The sequence below is a fragment of the Mobula birostris genome, chromosome 8, assembly GCF_030028105.1.
Source record: "Mobula birostris isolate sMobBir1 chromosome 8, sMobBir1.hap1, whole genome shotgun sequence".
Classification (NCBI taxonomy): domain Eukaryota; kingdom Metazoa; phylum Chordata; class Chondrichthyes; order Myliobatiformes; family Myliobatidae; genus Mobula; species Mobula birostris.
In genome coordinates, this window is record NC_092377.1 from 157787936 (window position 1) to 157802638 (window position 14703).

Genomic DNA, 14703 nt, shown 5'->3' on the forward strand with positions numbered 1-14703 from the left:
GAACTAGCCTTAATTTTAACACAGAACTTCCAATATTTCTGTTGATCTTGACAATTTTTCACTTCTTCAAGTTGACCCAACAGGCTGGTTGTCTCAGATATCCCAGCAATTTTTCTGATTATTAGCAGCTTCACTGAAAATAACATGGGCCTTGACTTTGCATGAAGAAGCAGAATAATAAACTACATTTGTACTTAATCTACAGGTGATATTTTTAATTATCAAGATCCATAATATCATATGATTATTGATTTTGATCATTTTAAAACATCACCTGCAGATTAAGTAATCTATTATTCTGTTTCTTCTTTATGCAAAGTCAAGGCCCATGTTATTTATAGCTCTTGAAATTGATAAATGACAATTTACAATGGCCAACTTACCTGATAACCAGTGCATCTTTAAACTGGAAGGAGGCCGGAGCACCCAGAGAAAACCCACACATTCCACAGGGAGATCATACAGACTCTTTGACATCAGAACCGAACTCTGAAGCCCTGAGGTGTAATGGTGTCGTGCTAACCGTTATGCTACCATGAGGTCCAGTTCAGAAGGAAAGTAAGATAACTTTTTAATTGTCCTGGAATTTTGCACAAATTCGAGTGGCAAAATATTATGTATCTACAGTGAATTAGAGAGTAAGTGAATGTGTGTCAGATAAAAATACAGGTGTCCCCCGCTTTTCGAATGTTTGCTTTACGAAACCTCACTGTTACGAAAGACCTACATTAGTACCCTGTTTTCGCTAACAGAAGGTGTTTTCACTGTTACAAAAAAAATCAGCGCGCGCCCCGAGCAGCCGCTCTCCCCGGATTCAGAACGGCATTGCTTTAACATGTGCCTGTGAGCCGCCCTTTGCAAGATGAGTTCTGAGGTATTGGAAAAGCCTGAAAGAGCTCGTAAGGGTGTTACACCTAGCGTAAAACTAGACATAATTAAGCATTTTGATCGTGGTGAACAAAGTAAGGACAACGTGAGTTTGGCTTGTGGAAGCCGACGAAGATGATGTTGAAGAGGTTTTGGCATCCAATGACCAAGAACTGATAGATGAAGAGCTGATGCAATTGAAAGAGGAAAGGATAACAATCGAAACCAAATGCAGTAGCGAAATGAACGTGAAGCAACTGCATGAGACTTTCGCTGCAATGATAAAGTACAACTTTAATTTTGAAAGGGTACGTAGGTTTAGGGGATATTTGCAAGATGATTTGAGTCCTTACAAAGAACTGTATGATAGAAAAATGCGCAAGGCTAAGCAGTCAAGCAAGCCTTCCACATCAGCCACAGCAGACGACGAACCTCGACCTTCGACATCAAGGTGGGCAGTCATACGAGAAGGTGAGCCACCTGCTCTAATGGAAACAGATGACGATGAGATGACACCCCAGTGTCCCACCACCCCAACCCCCGGGCCACGGACAGATACCGATTCGCAGGGAATGCAGCGGTAGCTGGGACACACCCAGCACATCTTTAAGAAAAAAGCCAAAATAAACGAGCTAATTAATTAGGTACTGCCCGACACGTAAATGTCGGCCCAGATTAGAGGCGATGCAATGATGGCAATCAGCACTGATCTGGGCTGACAATTACATGTCGGGCAGCACCTAATTAATTAGCATGTTTATTTTGGCTTTTTTCTTAAAGATGTGCTGTGTGCCTTCCGACTACTGCTGCATGTTTCGCGGCAATGTATCGGTCGGCGGCCTGGAGGGTGGGGGCCACTGCACCACTCAACCTGCGACGACTCAGTCTAACACACCATCATCAGTGTGCTCTGCGCTGTCTTCCCAATTCCAGTAAGTGATACAACACTGTACATACATTATTTCTACTTTATATAGGCTGTGTATTTTTACGTGTTATTTGGTATGATTTGGCAGCTTCATAGCTTAAAGGTTAGTGGAGAGAGTGTTTTTGCTGAGAGCGCTTGCTTGAGATTTTCGCTTCAGAGAACAGTGCTGGCAATGATTGTGGAAAAGTATTTCTACTTTATATAGGCTGTGTATTTATCATATCATTCCTGCTTTTACTATATGTTACTGTTATTTTAGGTTTTATGTGTTATTTGGCATGATTTGGTAGGTTATTTTTGGGTCTGCGAACGCTCACAAAATTTTCCCATAGAAATAAATGGTAATTGCTTCTTCACTTTACGACATTTCAGCTTACGAACCGTTTCATAGGAACGCTCTACCTTTGGATGGTGGGAGAAACCTGTATGTGTATTCATCAAGACAAATATTTCAAGAGCTATAAATATTCTGTAGGTACAGTAATCGTGTCTTCAGTTGGGTTTTGATGACCATCAGTTCTAATTCTCAAACTGAACAATAAAGTAGGTTTTGACTCTGTTCAACCTCAAAGTAGATCCTGCCAACATTTGACATCCACAAACCATATACAGTACATGCTTTTTGGGCAACCTATTTGGTTTTCGTCCTGCATACCCAAGACATGATGTCAAGCACAATGCCTGTTTTTAAGGCACTGGTTGACTTCAGTTACTTGATGAAGCCAAGAAAAAATTGAAGAGTTGATCAGTTGGATCATTACAATCAATGAAATGGGTAGTGATATCACTTACACAAAACTTTAACTAGTTATGTGCTTCACTAAACACAATCAAGAACCAAATACTAATTATAAAAAGAAAAAAATGCATCACCACCTGTCAGATTCATTAAACACTCCAGCATATCTTTTCATCACGTTAACATCACAAGTAGAGTTTCCATTCAACGAAGATACAGCATTTTTTTGATTTTTTGAAATTATCTGGATAAAAATTAAAACATTGCTTGTGAAATAGTGAATTTAACATGAATTTCATTATTATTTAACAAAACAAATACTCATTTTTCATACTGTTGTTTTGCCCAGTGTGCCTAAGAAATCAAAGAAAATATTAAGCAATAGTACCAGTTTAATTTTTCTGCACACTCTCTCTCCATACCCCAAAATGGCTCACGTCTAGAAACCTACATGATCATCTCCTTCTTAAAAATATGCAGTGAGTTAGCGTCCATAACCTTCTGTGGTAGCAAATTTCACAGGTTCACCATCCTCTCGGTGAGACCAATCTGGTAATTAAACTGCAGTCTACACCCACTAAAGAATGCATGTTAAATGAAAGTTAACTGGCAGGACTTTACAATGCCAATTGTATATGAACTCTGCTAACCAGGCACTTCAAAGGATGTATTATTTGTCTAATTAACTGTTCTAAAATTAATTATTTGAATATGTAGCTATACATAAAATGATTTGATGAACAAGTTTAACAGAGTTAACTGACTTGTGACATACATCACTCCAAATACAGTGACGGTCAAAAGAACTGCTTATCATTTTATAAGACATTGATAGCCCTAAGGCCACAAATACCATTTTCTTATTTTATCATTCAAACTTCAAAAATGGTCAAAACAAATTCACTCTATTCCCATCCCCAAAGTTACCATTGCTCCAATACTTAACAGGATAATCTTATTTATCCCTCCATCAGCTGTTCACTGTGGTAAATTACAGACAATCCAACATCTATCCAAACAAATAAAACATTCCAGCTGCTATCCTTACTATTTTATCATTTTCAGATAATGATCCCTTCCAACCTGAGGAAATGATTTCCACTATTCATTTAAAATTATGCACCATCTTCAAAAGATCCAGGTGTTTTCATTCTAGCCTCTCTGCTGGGGGAAAAAAATTCTAGACAGGGTATAAAGCTTTTATGTAGGTTTAATTTATAACCTGAAAACTAGCTAAAACAGGAGAGTAAAGAAAGCACATGAAGTAATGAAGTCTCAACATTAGAAATAAATAGCAGCAAATCATCAGCATACAATGAGACTTTATGAATAGTGTCTCTCCTTAAAATACCGGTGATATCGTTAGATTCTCGAAAAGCAATGGCTAAAGGCTCTAAGGCCAGATCAAAAAGCAAAGGGCTCAACGGACAACCTTGTCTATTGCCATGTTGAATCTTAAATGGTTTGGAGTTATGAAAATTAGTGATAACCCTAGCAGAAGGGTCTAAATAAAGTAGGGTATAAAGCTAATAACACTCTTTTTTGGTACCTTTGATTTCCAGATAGATTTAGATTCAGTTCTTAAAAAAAAATAAAATTCACAGCTTGTTCATTCGGAAGGTGAATATTTCCATTACATTGAAATATTTGCATTATGTAATTGGGTCCAGCGCGCAAGTGTCATTACAAAGAAGGCATTTTAGCGTTCTAGTTTCTTAGAAGTTTGCATGAATTTGGCATTTCACCAAAAACCTTTGAAAAATTTCTATACGCTGTGAAGAGTATTCTAACTGGTTACAGTGAAGAGCATACAGTATATAAGTTACATCACGGCCTGGTATTTTATATTTCACCGATGCTTAAGAATGGAAATGTAGGTGATATAGCCCGGTCCATCATAAGCAAAGCCATTCTCAGCACTGAGTACACATACATGAACTGCTGCCACAAGAAAGCAGTATCCATCAAAGACCCCTATCATCCAGGCCATGCACCCTTCTCGCTATTTACATTGAACAGGAAGCCTTGGGTCCCACACCACCAGATTCAGGAACAGTTATTACCCTACAATCAAGCTGCTGAGCTGGTATGGATAACTACTACTCTCAAATGATTCTACGACCTACAGACTCACTTTCAAGCACTCTTTACAACTCATATTCTCAGTATTATATTTGCAGTTTGTCTTATTTCGCACATTGGTTGTCAGCCTGTCTTTTTACATATAGATTTTCATAAAATTCTACTGTATTTCTTTTTTTCCAAGTAAATGCCTATGAGTAAATGAATCTCAAGGTGGTAAATAGAGATAAAAGATCATAAGACCATTAGATATAGGAGCAAAATTAGGCCATGTGACCCATTGAGTCTGCTCCACCATTTCATCATTGCTGATCCATTTCCCCTACGCAAACACGAGGAAATCTGCAGATGCTGGAATTTCAAGCAACACACATGAAAATTGCTGGTGAACGCAGCAGGCCAGGCAGCATCTCTAGGAAGAGGTACAATCGACATTTCGGGCCGAGACCCTTCGTCAGGACGAACTGAAAGAAGAGCTAGTAAGAGATTTAAAAGTGGGCGGGGGAAGGGGAGATCCGAAATGACAGGAGAAGCCAGGAGGGGGAGGGATGGAGCCAAGAGCTGGACAGTTGATTGGCAAAAGGGATATGAGAGGATCATGGGACAGGAGGCCCAGGGAGAAAGAAAAGGGGAGAAAGAAAAGGGGGAGGGGGGAAAAAGCCCAGAGGATGGACAAGGGGTATAATGAGAGGGACAGAGGGAGAAAAAGGAGAGAGACAAAGAATGTGTGTATATAAGTAAATAACGGATGGGGTACGAGGGGGAGGTGGGGCATTAGCGGAAGTTTTGGCCACACATTTTAATTCCATGTCCCATTCCCATTCTGACATGTCTATCCACGGCCTCCTCCACTGTAAAGATGAAGCTACACTCAGGTTGGAGGAACAACACCTTATATTCCATCTGGGTAGCCTCCAACCTGATGGCATGAACACTGACTTCTCAAACTTCCGCTAATGCCCCACCTCCCCCTAGTACCCCATCCGTTATTTATTTATATACACACACATTCTTTTTCTCTCTCACTATACCCCTTGCCCATCCTCCGGGCTTTTCTCCCCCCCTTCCCCCCTTTCTTTCTCCCTGGGCCTCCTGTCTCATGATCCTCTCATATCCTTTTTGCCAATCAACTGTCCAGCTCTTGGCTCCATCCCTCCCCTTCCTGTCTTCTCCTATCATTTTGGATCTCCCCCTCCCCCTCCCACTTTCAAATCTCTTACTAGCTCTTCTTTCAGTTAGTCCTGATGAAGGGTCTCAGCCCGAAACGTCGACTGTACCTCTTCCTAGAGGTGCTGCCTGGCCTGCTGCGTTCACCAGCAATTTTTATGTGTGTTGCCTGATCCATTTCCGTCTCATCTTTAATCTCCTGCCTTCTCCCCATATCCCTTCATGCCCCGACTAATCAAGAATCCATCAGCCTTAAATATACTCAAAGACTTGGACTCCACAGCTGCCTCTTACAACAAATTCCACATATTCCCCACTCTCTGGCTAAAGAAATTCTTCCTCATCTTTATTCTAAATGGATGTCCCTCTATTCTGAGACTCCCCACCATAGGAATCATCCTCTCCACATTCACTCTATTGAGACTTTTCAACACTTGATAGGTTTCAATTAGACTCCCACCACCCCCCGCCATTCTTCTCAATCCCTGAGAGCACAGGCCCAGTGCCATCAAACGTTTCTTATATGATAAGCCTTTCAATCCCAGAATCATCTTCATGAACCACCTTTGAACCATCTCCAAAGTCAGCACATCCTTTCTTAGACAAGGAACCCAAAACTGCTCACAATACTCCAATGAGACCTCACCAGTGCCTTATAAAGCCTCAACATTACATCCTTGCTTTTATATTCTAGTCCTCTCAAAATGAATGCTAACACTGCATTTGCCTTCTTCACCACTGACTCAACCTACAAAGTAACTTTTAGGGAATCCTGCATGAGGAGTCATAAGTCCCTTTGCACCTCAGATTTTTGATTCTTCTCTCCATTTAGAAAATGGCTCATGCTTTTATTTCTTCTACCAAAGTGCAATACCATACACTTGCTGACACTGTATTCCATCTGTCACTTCATTGTCAATTCTCCCAATCGTTCTAAGACCTCTTGTAGCCTCTCTGCTTCCTCAACACCACCTCACACTCCACTCATCTTCGTATTGACTGCAAACTTGGCCACAAGGCCATCGATACCATCATGTAAATTATTGACATATAATGTAAAAAGCAGTCCCAGCACAGACCACTGTGGAACACCACTAGTCACTGACAGTCAACCAGAAAAGGCTCCATTAATTCCCACTCTTTGTCTCTGTCAAACAGCCAATGCTCCATCCATGCTAGTATTTTCCCTGTAATACCATGTACTGTGAACTTGTTAAGCAGCATCATGTGTGGCACCTTGCAAAGGCCTTCTGAAAATCCAACTACACAATATCCATCAATTCACTTTTATCTAACCTTTTGTTTCTAACAATTTTTTTCAGGCAAGATTTTCTCTTAAGGAAACCATGCTGACTTTGGCCTATTTTACCATGTGCCTCCAAGTACCCTGAAACCACATTCTTAACAATCGACTCCAACATCTTCCCACCACTGAAGTCAGGCTAACAGGCCTATAATTTCTCCTGCCTCCCTCCCTTCTTGAAGAGCGACACTTGTAATTTTCCAATCCTCCAGGATCTAGTGATTCTTCAAAGATCATTACTAGCTCTTCCGCAACCTCTTCAGCTACTTCTTTCAGAACCATGGGGTGTGGACCATCTGGTCCAGGTGACTTATCTACCTTCAGACCTTTCAGCTTCCCTAGCACCTTCTCCTTAGTAATAGCAACTGCATGCACTTCTGCCTGCTGACACTCTCGAACTTCTGGCATACCGCTAGTGTCTTCTACAGTGAAGACTAATGCACTTATTCAGTTCAGCCATCATTTCCTTGCCACCCATTACTTCTGCTCCTACATCATTCTCCAGCTGTACAATACCTGATCTCACCTCTCTTTTACACTTTATATATCTGAAGAAACTTTTGGTATCTTCTTTAATATTATTGACTAGCTTACCTTTGTATTCCTTATGACTTTTTAAATGCCTTCTGTTGGTTTTTATAAGCTTCCCAATCTTCTAACTTCCCACTAATTTTTGCTCTGTTATATGCCCTCTCTTTAGCTTTGACTTCTCTTGTCATCCACGGTTACGTGACCCTGCCTTTAGAAAATTTCTTCTTTGGGATGTACGTATCTATCCTACACCATCCAAACTGCTCTCAGAAACTCCTGTCATTGCTGCTCTGCCATTATCCCTGCTAGTGTTCTCTTCCAATCACTTTCGGCCAGCTCCTCTCTCATGTCTCTGTAACTCCCTTTACTCCGCTATAATACTGATACAACTGACTTCAACTTCTCCTTCTTAAATTGCAAGGTGAATTCTATTCTATTATGATCACTGCCCCTAAAGGTTTCTTTACCTTAAACTTTCTAATCAGTTCTGGTTCACTGCATGACACCCAAACCAGAATAGCTGACCCCCTACTGGGCTCAATCACGAGCTGCTCTAAAAACCCATCTCACAGGCATTCTACAAATTCCACCTCTTGGGAGCCAGCACCAACCTGATTTTCCCAATCTACCTGTATATCGAAATCCCCATGCCTATTTTAACATTGCGCTTTTGACTTGCATTTGCTATCTCCCATTGTAATTTTTAGAGCACATCGTTGTTACTGTTCGGAGGTCTGTATCTAACTCTCATCAGGGTCCTTTTACCCTTAAAGTTTCTTAGCTCTACACACAACGATTCTACATTTTCTGATCCTATGTCATCTCTTTCTAATTACTTGATGTCATATTTTTACCAACAGAGCTACTCAACCCCCTCTGCCTACCTACCTGTCCCTTCACTACAGTGTGCATTCTTGGACATTAAGCTCCCAGGTAAAATCTTCTTTCAGCTACGATTCAGTGATGCCCACAGCATCATACAAGCTGATTGTAACTATGCTACAAGTTCTTCTCTTTATTCCGTATACTGCATGCATTCAAATATGCGCACGCGCGCACACACAAAAACACACACACACACTCACACACACACACATACTTTGATTATAAATTTATTTTGAACTACCCTTATGTTCAAGTTTATTATAATGGGAATGCCTCTTCTCTAACTGTACCAAATATTCAGCCTTCCTTTCAAGATATGTGACTGTATGAGTAATATACAAATAATTAAACTTATAGAATCATAATCATACCCAACAATACATGTACAAATATTATAGATAGCCACATTGTTACTGTCATCTTTGCAAATTAACATCAAGGTAAATAACAACAAATTGACCCATATCTAAGTTTCCAGTACAATTGCTGGAAATCAGGTTCACACAGAGTCCTTTCAATATTGTTTTAGTTGAAAAATGTTATATTGAACAATGATCTTTTGTATTGATTATGTAAATGAATAAGTATATTAATAAGCATTATGTAAAAGCAGCAAATTATAAACTGAACCAGTATACTATATAGTGAAACTATATCAGAATCAGCACCAGGGTGATACAAGCATTTTTCCATTCAATTTAGCATCAATTATCTTGTAGTCATTAGTGCAATTGTCCCAGTCATAGCAGCAACAACACTTACTTCATTGTTCTTGTACATTTCTAATAGACAATATTCTCTTGCCAGGCCAAGGTCCTTGGCAGATGAATCATATTTTGAGTTCCTAAAAGTTAAAAAAAAAAGTCAGTGAGAATATGCAGTGCAGCATGCAATACATCAACTGTGCAGAATTGCATCGAAAAACCAAAGGATCGAGGCCCAGAGGTCAAATTGGAAGCACGGAAGTTATGGCCCATTGGCCAGAACCCCGGATCTGCGAATCTCTGCAAGTTCACTGGGGTAGTCAGAGGCCGATGCCTGCATGTCTTAGTCCGAATCAGAGGCTACTGGAGGCGAAAGACGGCCTGGCGTGTTTAGAGGACTGTGTATGTACATGAGTGGGAGGGAGGAACAGGGCTTGTTTCTTTGCATGTTGTGTTCTGTGTTGTTCTGCTAATGTCGTGAGCATGCTGCATTGGTGCCACAATGTGTGGCGACACTTGTGGGCTGCACCCACCACATCCTCAGATGTGTTGGTTGCTAATGCAAGTTACGCATCTTACTGTATGTTTCAATGTACTGTACACCTGATAAAATTCAATCCTGAATCTTCACTAACTTTAATTGCTAATTGCAGTGTTCAGTGCTGAAACAATGTCTCCCATGGAAGGAAGCTAAAAAGCAAATGTGGCTGAAGAGCAAACATCTGAAGTGTCAATATAAATGCATCCCTGTATTTTGTTTGCTCAAACACAACAGGTGTCAATAACATTGGGTGTTTCCAAACTTAGTCTCCATATAATGCAAAGATGAAACTCTTCTAGTAACATTCTGAATCAGAATCGGTTTAGTATCACTGGCATATGGCGTGAAATTTGTTCTTTTGCAGCAGCAGTATGTTATAATAAATAATAATAAACTATAAACTGCTGTAAACAGAGAGCAAAATAAATTGTAGTAGTATACATAGATTCATTGTCCATTCAGAAATCTGATGACAGAAGGGAAGAAGTGCTTCCTAAGATGTTGAGTGTCATCAGGCTTTTGTATCTCCTCCTTGATGGTGGAAATGAGAAGAGGGCATGTCCAGCGTGATGGGGTCCTTAACGATGGATACCAATTTTTTAAGGCAACGCCTTTTGTAGGTGCCCTGAATGCTGGGGAGACTAGTGCCCATGATGGAGCAGGTTGAATTTACAACTCTCTGCAGCTTATTCTGATCCTGTACAGTGGACTCTCCATACTAAGTAGTGATGTAACCAGTTAGAATGCTTTCCAGGATACATCTGTAGAAATATGCAAGTGTCTTTGGTGACATACTGTTTTCTCAAGCTCCTAATGAAATATAGTCACTGTCGTGCCTTCTTTGTAAATACATCAATATGTTGGTCCAGGATAGATGTTCAGAGATGTTGACAACTAAGAATGTAAAACTTCTAACCTTTTCCACTTCTGAACCATTGATGAGGACTGTTGTGTGTTCTCTTGACTTCCCCTTCCTTAAATCCACAATCTATTCCTTGGTCTTAGTGATGTTGACTGCAAGGCTGTTGCAACACCACTCAATCAGCAGATCTATCTCACTCTTGAACACTACCTCGTCACCATCTGAAATTCTGCCAGCAATAGTTGTATCATCAACACATTCATAGATGGTGTTTGAGTTGTGCCTAGTGGGTGTGGACAGAGTAAAACAGTGGGTTAAGCCTGCATCCTTGAGGTGTGCCAGTGTGGATTATCAATGAGATGTTATGTCCAGTCTGCACTGAGTGTGGTCTCCCAATGAGAAAGTCAAGGTTCCAGTTGCAGAGGGAGAGATAGAGGCCCAAGTGTTTGAGTTTGTTGATTAGTACTGAGGTATGACTGCATCCCCTGTAGGTCAATTGTGGCAATAGGCAAATTACAGTGGGTCCAGCACCTTGCTAAGGTGGGAATTGATTCTGCCATGACCAACCTTTCAAAGCACTTCATCACACCAGATGTGAGTACAACTAAGCAATAGTCATTGAGGCAGTTCATCCAGCTGATTTCTCGACGGGTTCTCAGTCAGTTTCCTTAGTAATTCATTTGGAGTATTCCTTGCGTCGTTCCCTCTCTTTCAATGTATCTCATAACTGGTGGGCTTCTTTAAGTTCCTGTTCTGAAGCATTAACTTGTTCTTGCAACAAATAACTGTAGGAAGCTCAGCTTTCTCTTAGTTCAGCTGGTGATAGTTCCAGCATTTCCTAAAGCTCAGTACCCCATTTTTATAAACTGCCTGATTTAGTTGATTACATTAGAGTGGAAGCATCTCTTGGTTTTCATAGACTTAATATATCAACCTTTCATCCTGTCATTCCTAAGAAATGGCTTTCACTTACTTAAATCAAATTCTCAGTCCCATTATTTCCATGTTTTAATTCAGTTTCAGTGCTTTAAAACAAAACTGACTTCCTTCCCACTTTCAACAACATACCACTTCGGGTAGAATACTGCTCCTTCTTTTAGGTGTCTCAACCATCAAGCTTTTGAACCAGAGGCGATAACTTCACTCACCCCAACTCCAAACTGTTCCCACAACCTACAGACTTGCTTTCAGGGACTCTTCATCCTATGTTCTCAATATTTATTGCTTATTTATTTATTCTTTTTGTATTTGCAGCCTGTTGTTTTTTTTACACTTTGTTTGTTTGTCCCTCTTTTTATGTACAGTTTTTCATTGATTTATTTGTGTTTCAAGACTTGAGATTAATGTCACTTCCTATACACAAGAGTAAGGAGAACGAAATAAGGAGAACAGATCCATTGCGGCACAGAAGAAATGAACACAAAGAGCTCAATAATCATAATAAACACACGATAAATATTAATACATATTGTGGGGTGTGGGATCTTTCATGCTTTCAACTCAGGGGTTGAGGAGCTTGTTAACCCTGAAAAGCCAGCTGACAAAACGTTCAAGCAAATAGTAGACACTCTCCAACAGCACTTAAACCCCAAACCACTGATCATCGCTGAAAGATTTAAATTTCACAAACGGAATCAGAGCAAAAATGAAAGGATTTCGGAATATTGTGCTGAATTGTGCAAATTATCAGAACATTGTCAATTTGGAGCTGGTCTATCGGATGCATTGAGGGACAGGTTAGTGTGTGGCATGCACTGTGAAACCCCGCAGAAGCTGCTCCTGGGCACAGGGTGCTTCAGAGATACAACAAAAATCTCTGGAATAAATGAATAAAATGTCACTGAACAGAAATGAAGGAAAGAAATGTTACCGTTGTGGGAACATGTCACATGACCCTGATGACTGTTGGTTTAAAGACAAAGAATACAGAAACTGTGGCAAACAGGGCCACATTGGCAGAGTATGCAAAGCTAGTAAACAGCAGAAAAAGGACAAAATACAGAGAAACAAGAAACCCCAGAAAGGAAGGCACGACAATGTAAGCAAAATGGAAAAAAGCAGTTCTGATGAGAACGATTCAGATGAAAATGAATTGTCTTGCCTGTAAATTCACAGCGTGAAAAAGACAGATGATCAAAGAGTAATAAGGATCACTCCACAAGTGGCAGGCGTGGGACTGAAAATGGAGTTGGACACAGGCTCAGCTTTAACAGTGATCTCTGTACACGACTACAAACGACTGTTTTCTCACATACCTCTGAAATGAACTAAACTACTGCTAAAGACTTACACAGGACAGAAAGTGCATCCCAAAGGTAAAATTAAAGTGGCAGTGACCTACGGAGACAAAACACAACAGCTGAACCTCTTTGTACTGAAAAATGGAGGACCACCGTTGATGGGATGTGAATGGCTCCGGAAAATCTAGTTGGATTGGCACACCATCAAGGCACTAGATCTGTCAACAAAGGAGGGCAGCTTGGCAGGGAAGATGTCCACAGCACTTCTCTCACGCATTGTCGACTATTACAACGATGAGGAGGAGCTAGACAGCATTGACGATGAGGATGAATGCAGTATCTGTGGCCGCGACTCAGATGAAGATACAGAGGACGCAAGTGAGACAGATATTGCCAATAAGCAAGATGATGAAGACTACCTGGAAGCAAGAGAGAAGATGTACCAGGAGAAATTGAATCTCTCAAAAGACAGCTACAGTAGTTACAGGAAAGCACTTTGCAGGAGTATCCGAAAAGGATGAAGAAACTAGATCAACTATACAAGGAAAGAATACAAAATGCAGAGCTTTTTCTGCAACTGGAGACAGAACAAGTGGAAAGGAATCATATTGCAGAGAAGAAAGCAGCAGTGAAGGAATTTGAAGACAAAAAGATTGAGTTAGAAGAAAAGAAAAAGATGATTGAGAATGAGAGGCTAACAATGGAACTCACTGGAGATTCTATGGAGGTAAAGCCAATAATGACTAGGAAACTAAGGAGACCTAATGACCCTGTTCCAATTACAGACAAAAGACGAAAACCTGCACCTGCACAGTTAAATTACTTGTTAACAGATGAACAGACAATGGAAGATCTGCGAACTCTCAATAAGCTTAAATCTTCGAAAAGACCAGCATCTCCGTCTTTCCTGAGCATCTTCCCAGCACTCCTGCTGAATCACCAGCACAAAGATATGAAGCACGAATAGAAGATAGGAAGTTTGTTACGAATTGTAACATTTTAGAAACAAACCAGCAGCAATAGATTACACATGGAATCTGGTTTTGATGTTAAAACCACGATTTATTAGTAACTACTTAAAAAATAGTAACAACCAAGATAAACAAAAGTTAACAGTGTTATGTGTAGATATGCGTGTAAATATAACTCCCAGACTATCGAGCTTGGGGGAATAAGGCTTAAAGTCTTGAGATGGTAAAGTAGGAAAGTTCAGTAATCCACGAAATAAAATGATGGGAGAGAGATATTTGTAATCCAAGGTGAAATCAGGAGGGGAGGAGAAGATGACGGCGCGACGCAGCGTGCGCGGCCGCTCCAAATTGATATTGTATTTGTTAAATCGGTGCCGTGCACAATCCTGATTTGATGGAGACGGACATGAGAAGCACGGAGGAACATCTGGAGAAACTTCTGAAATGCCTGCTTCACTGCCGCTGCTACTGTGCGATCGAGAATCTCTGGAGGGGAAGACCCCAAATCCTCGGCTTTGCCTATTTCCTGTTGCCGGGGCCGGGGTCGAAGCGCTCGACAGAGATGGTGCTCGGTGTCGGAGGCTCAAAGATTTCGGACGGACTCAGAGTCGGACTGTGGTCGGGTGCTTCCAGGATGCTGCATTGGCAAGTTTGCGGCACTGGAAGCTCATGGCAGGGAGAGTTTCTCCCTTCAACCATCTGCGTGAGATAATGGGACTTTCGAGAGACTTTGAGACTTTTTTTTTACCGTGCCCACGGTCTGTTCTTCATCAAATTATGGTATTGCTTTGCACTGTTGTAACTATATGTTATAATTATGTGGTTTTTGTCAGTTTTTTTTAGTCTTGGTTTGTCTTGTGTTTCTGTGATATCATTCTGGAGG

The 14703-nt window shown here is 40.6% G+C and overlaps 1 protein-coding gene across 1 annotated transcript in view; it reads right to left on the bottom strand.

The window, feature by feature from the left end:
- The window catches only part of LOC140202339 (uncharacterized), a 54658-nt gene that overhangs the window by 31975 nt on the left and 7980 nt on the right, over positions 1 to 14703 (bottom strand). Inside the window, exons 2-3 of the mRNA XM_072267250.1 lie at positions 9265 to 9346; positions 2672 to 2778 (exon numbers count right to left, since the gene is read on the bottom strand). Coding sequence (XP_072123351.1) covers positions 2672 to 2778; positions 9265 to 9346 — 189 coding nt within the window. The remainder of the gene's footprint in view (positions 1 to 2671; positions 2779 to 9264; positions 9347 to 14703) is intronic.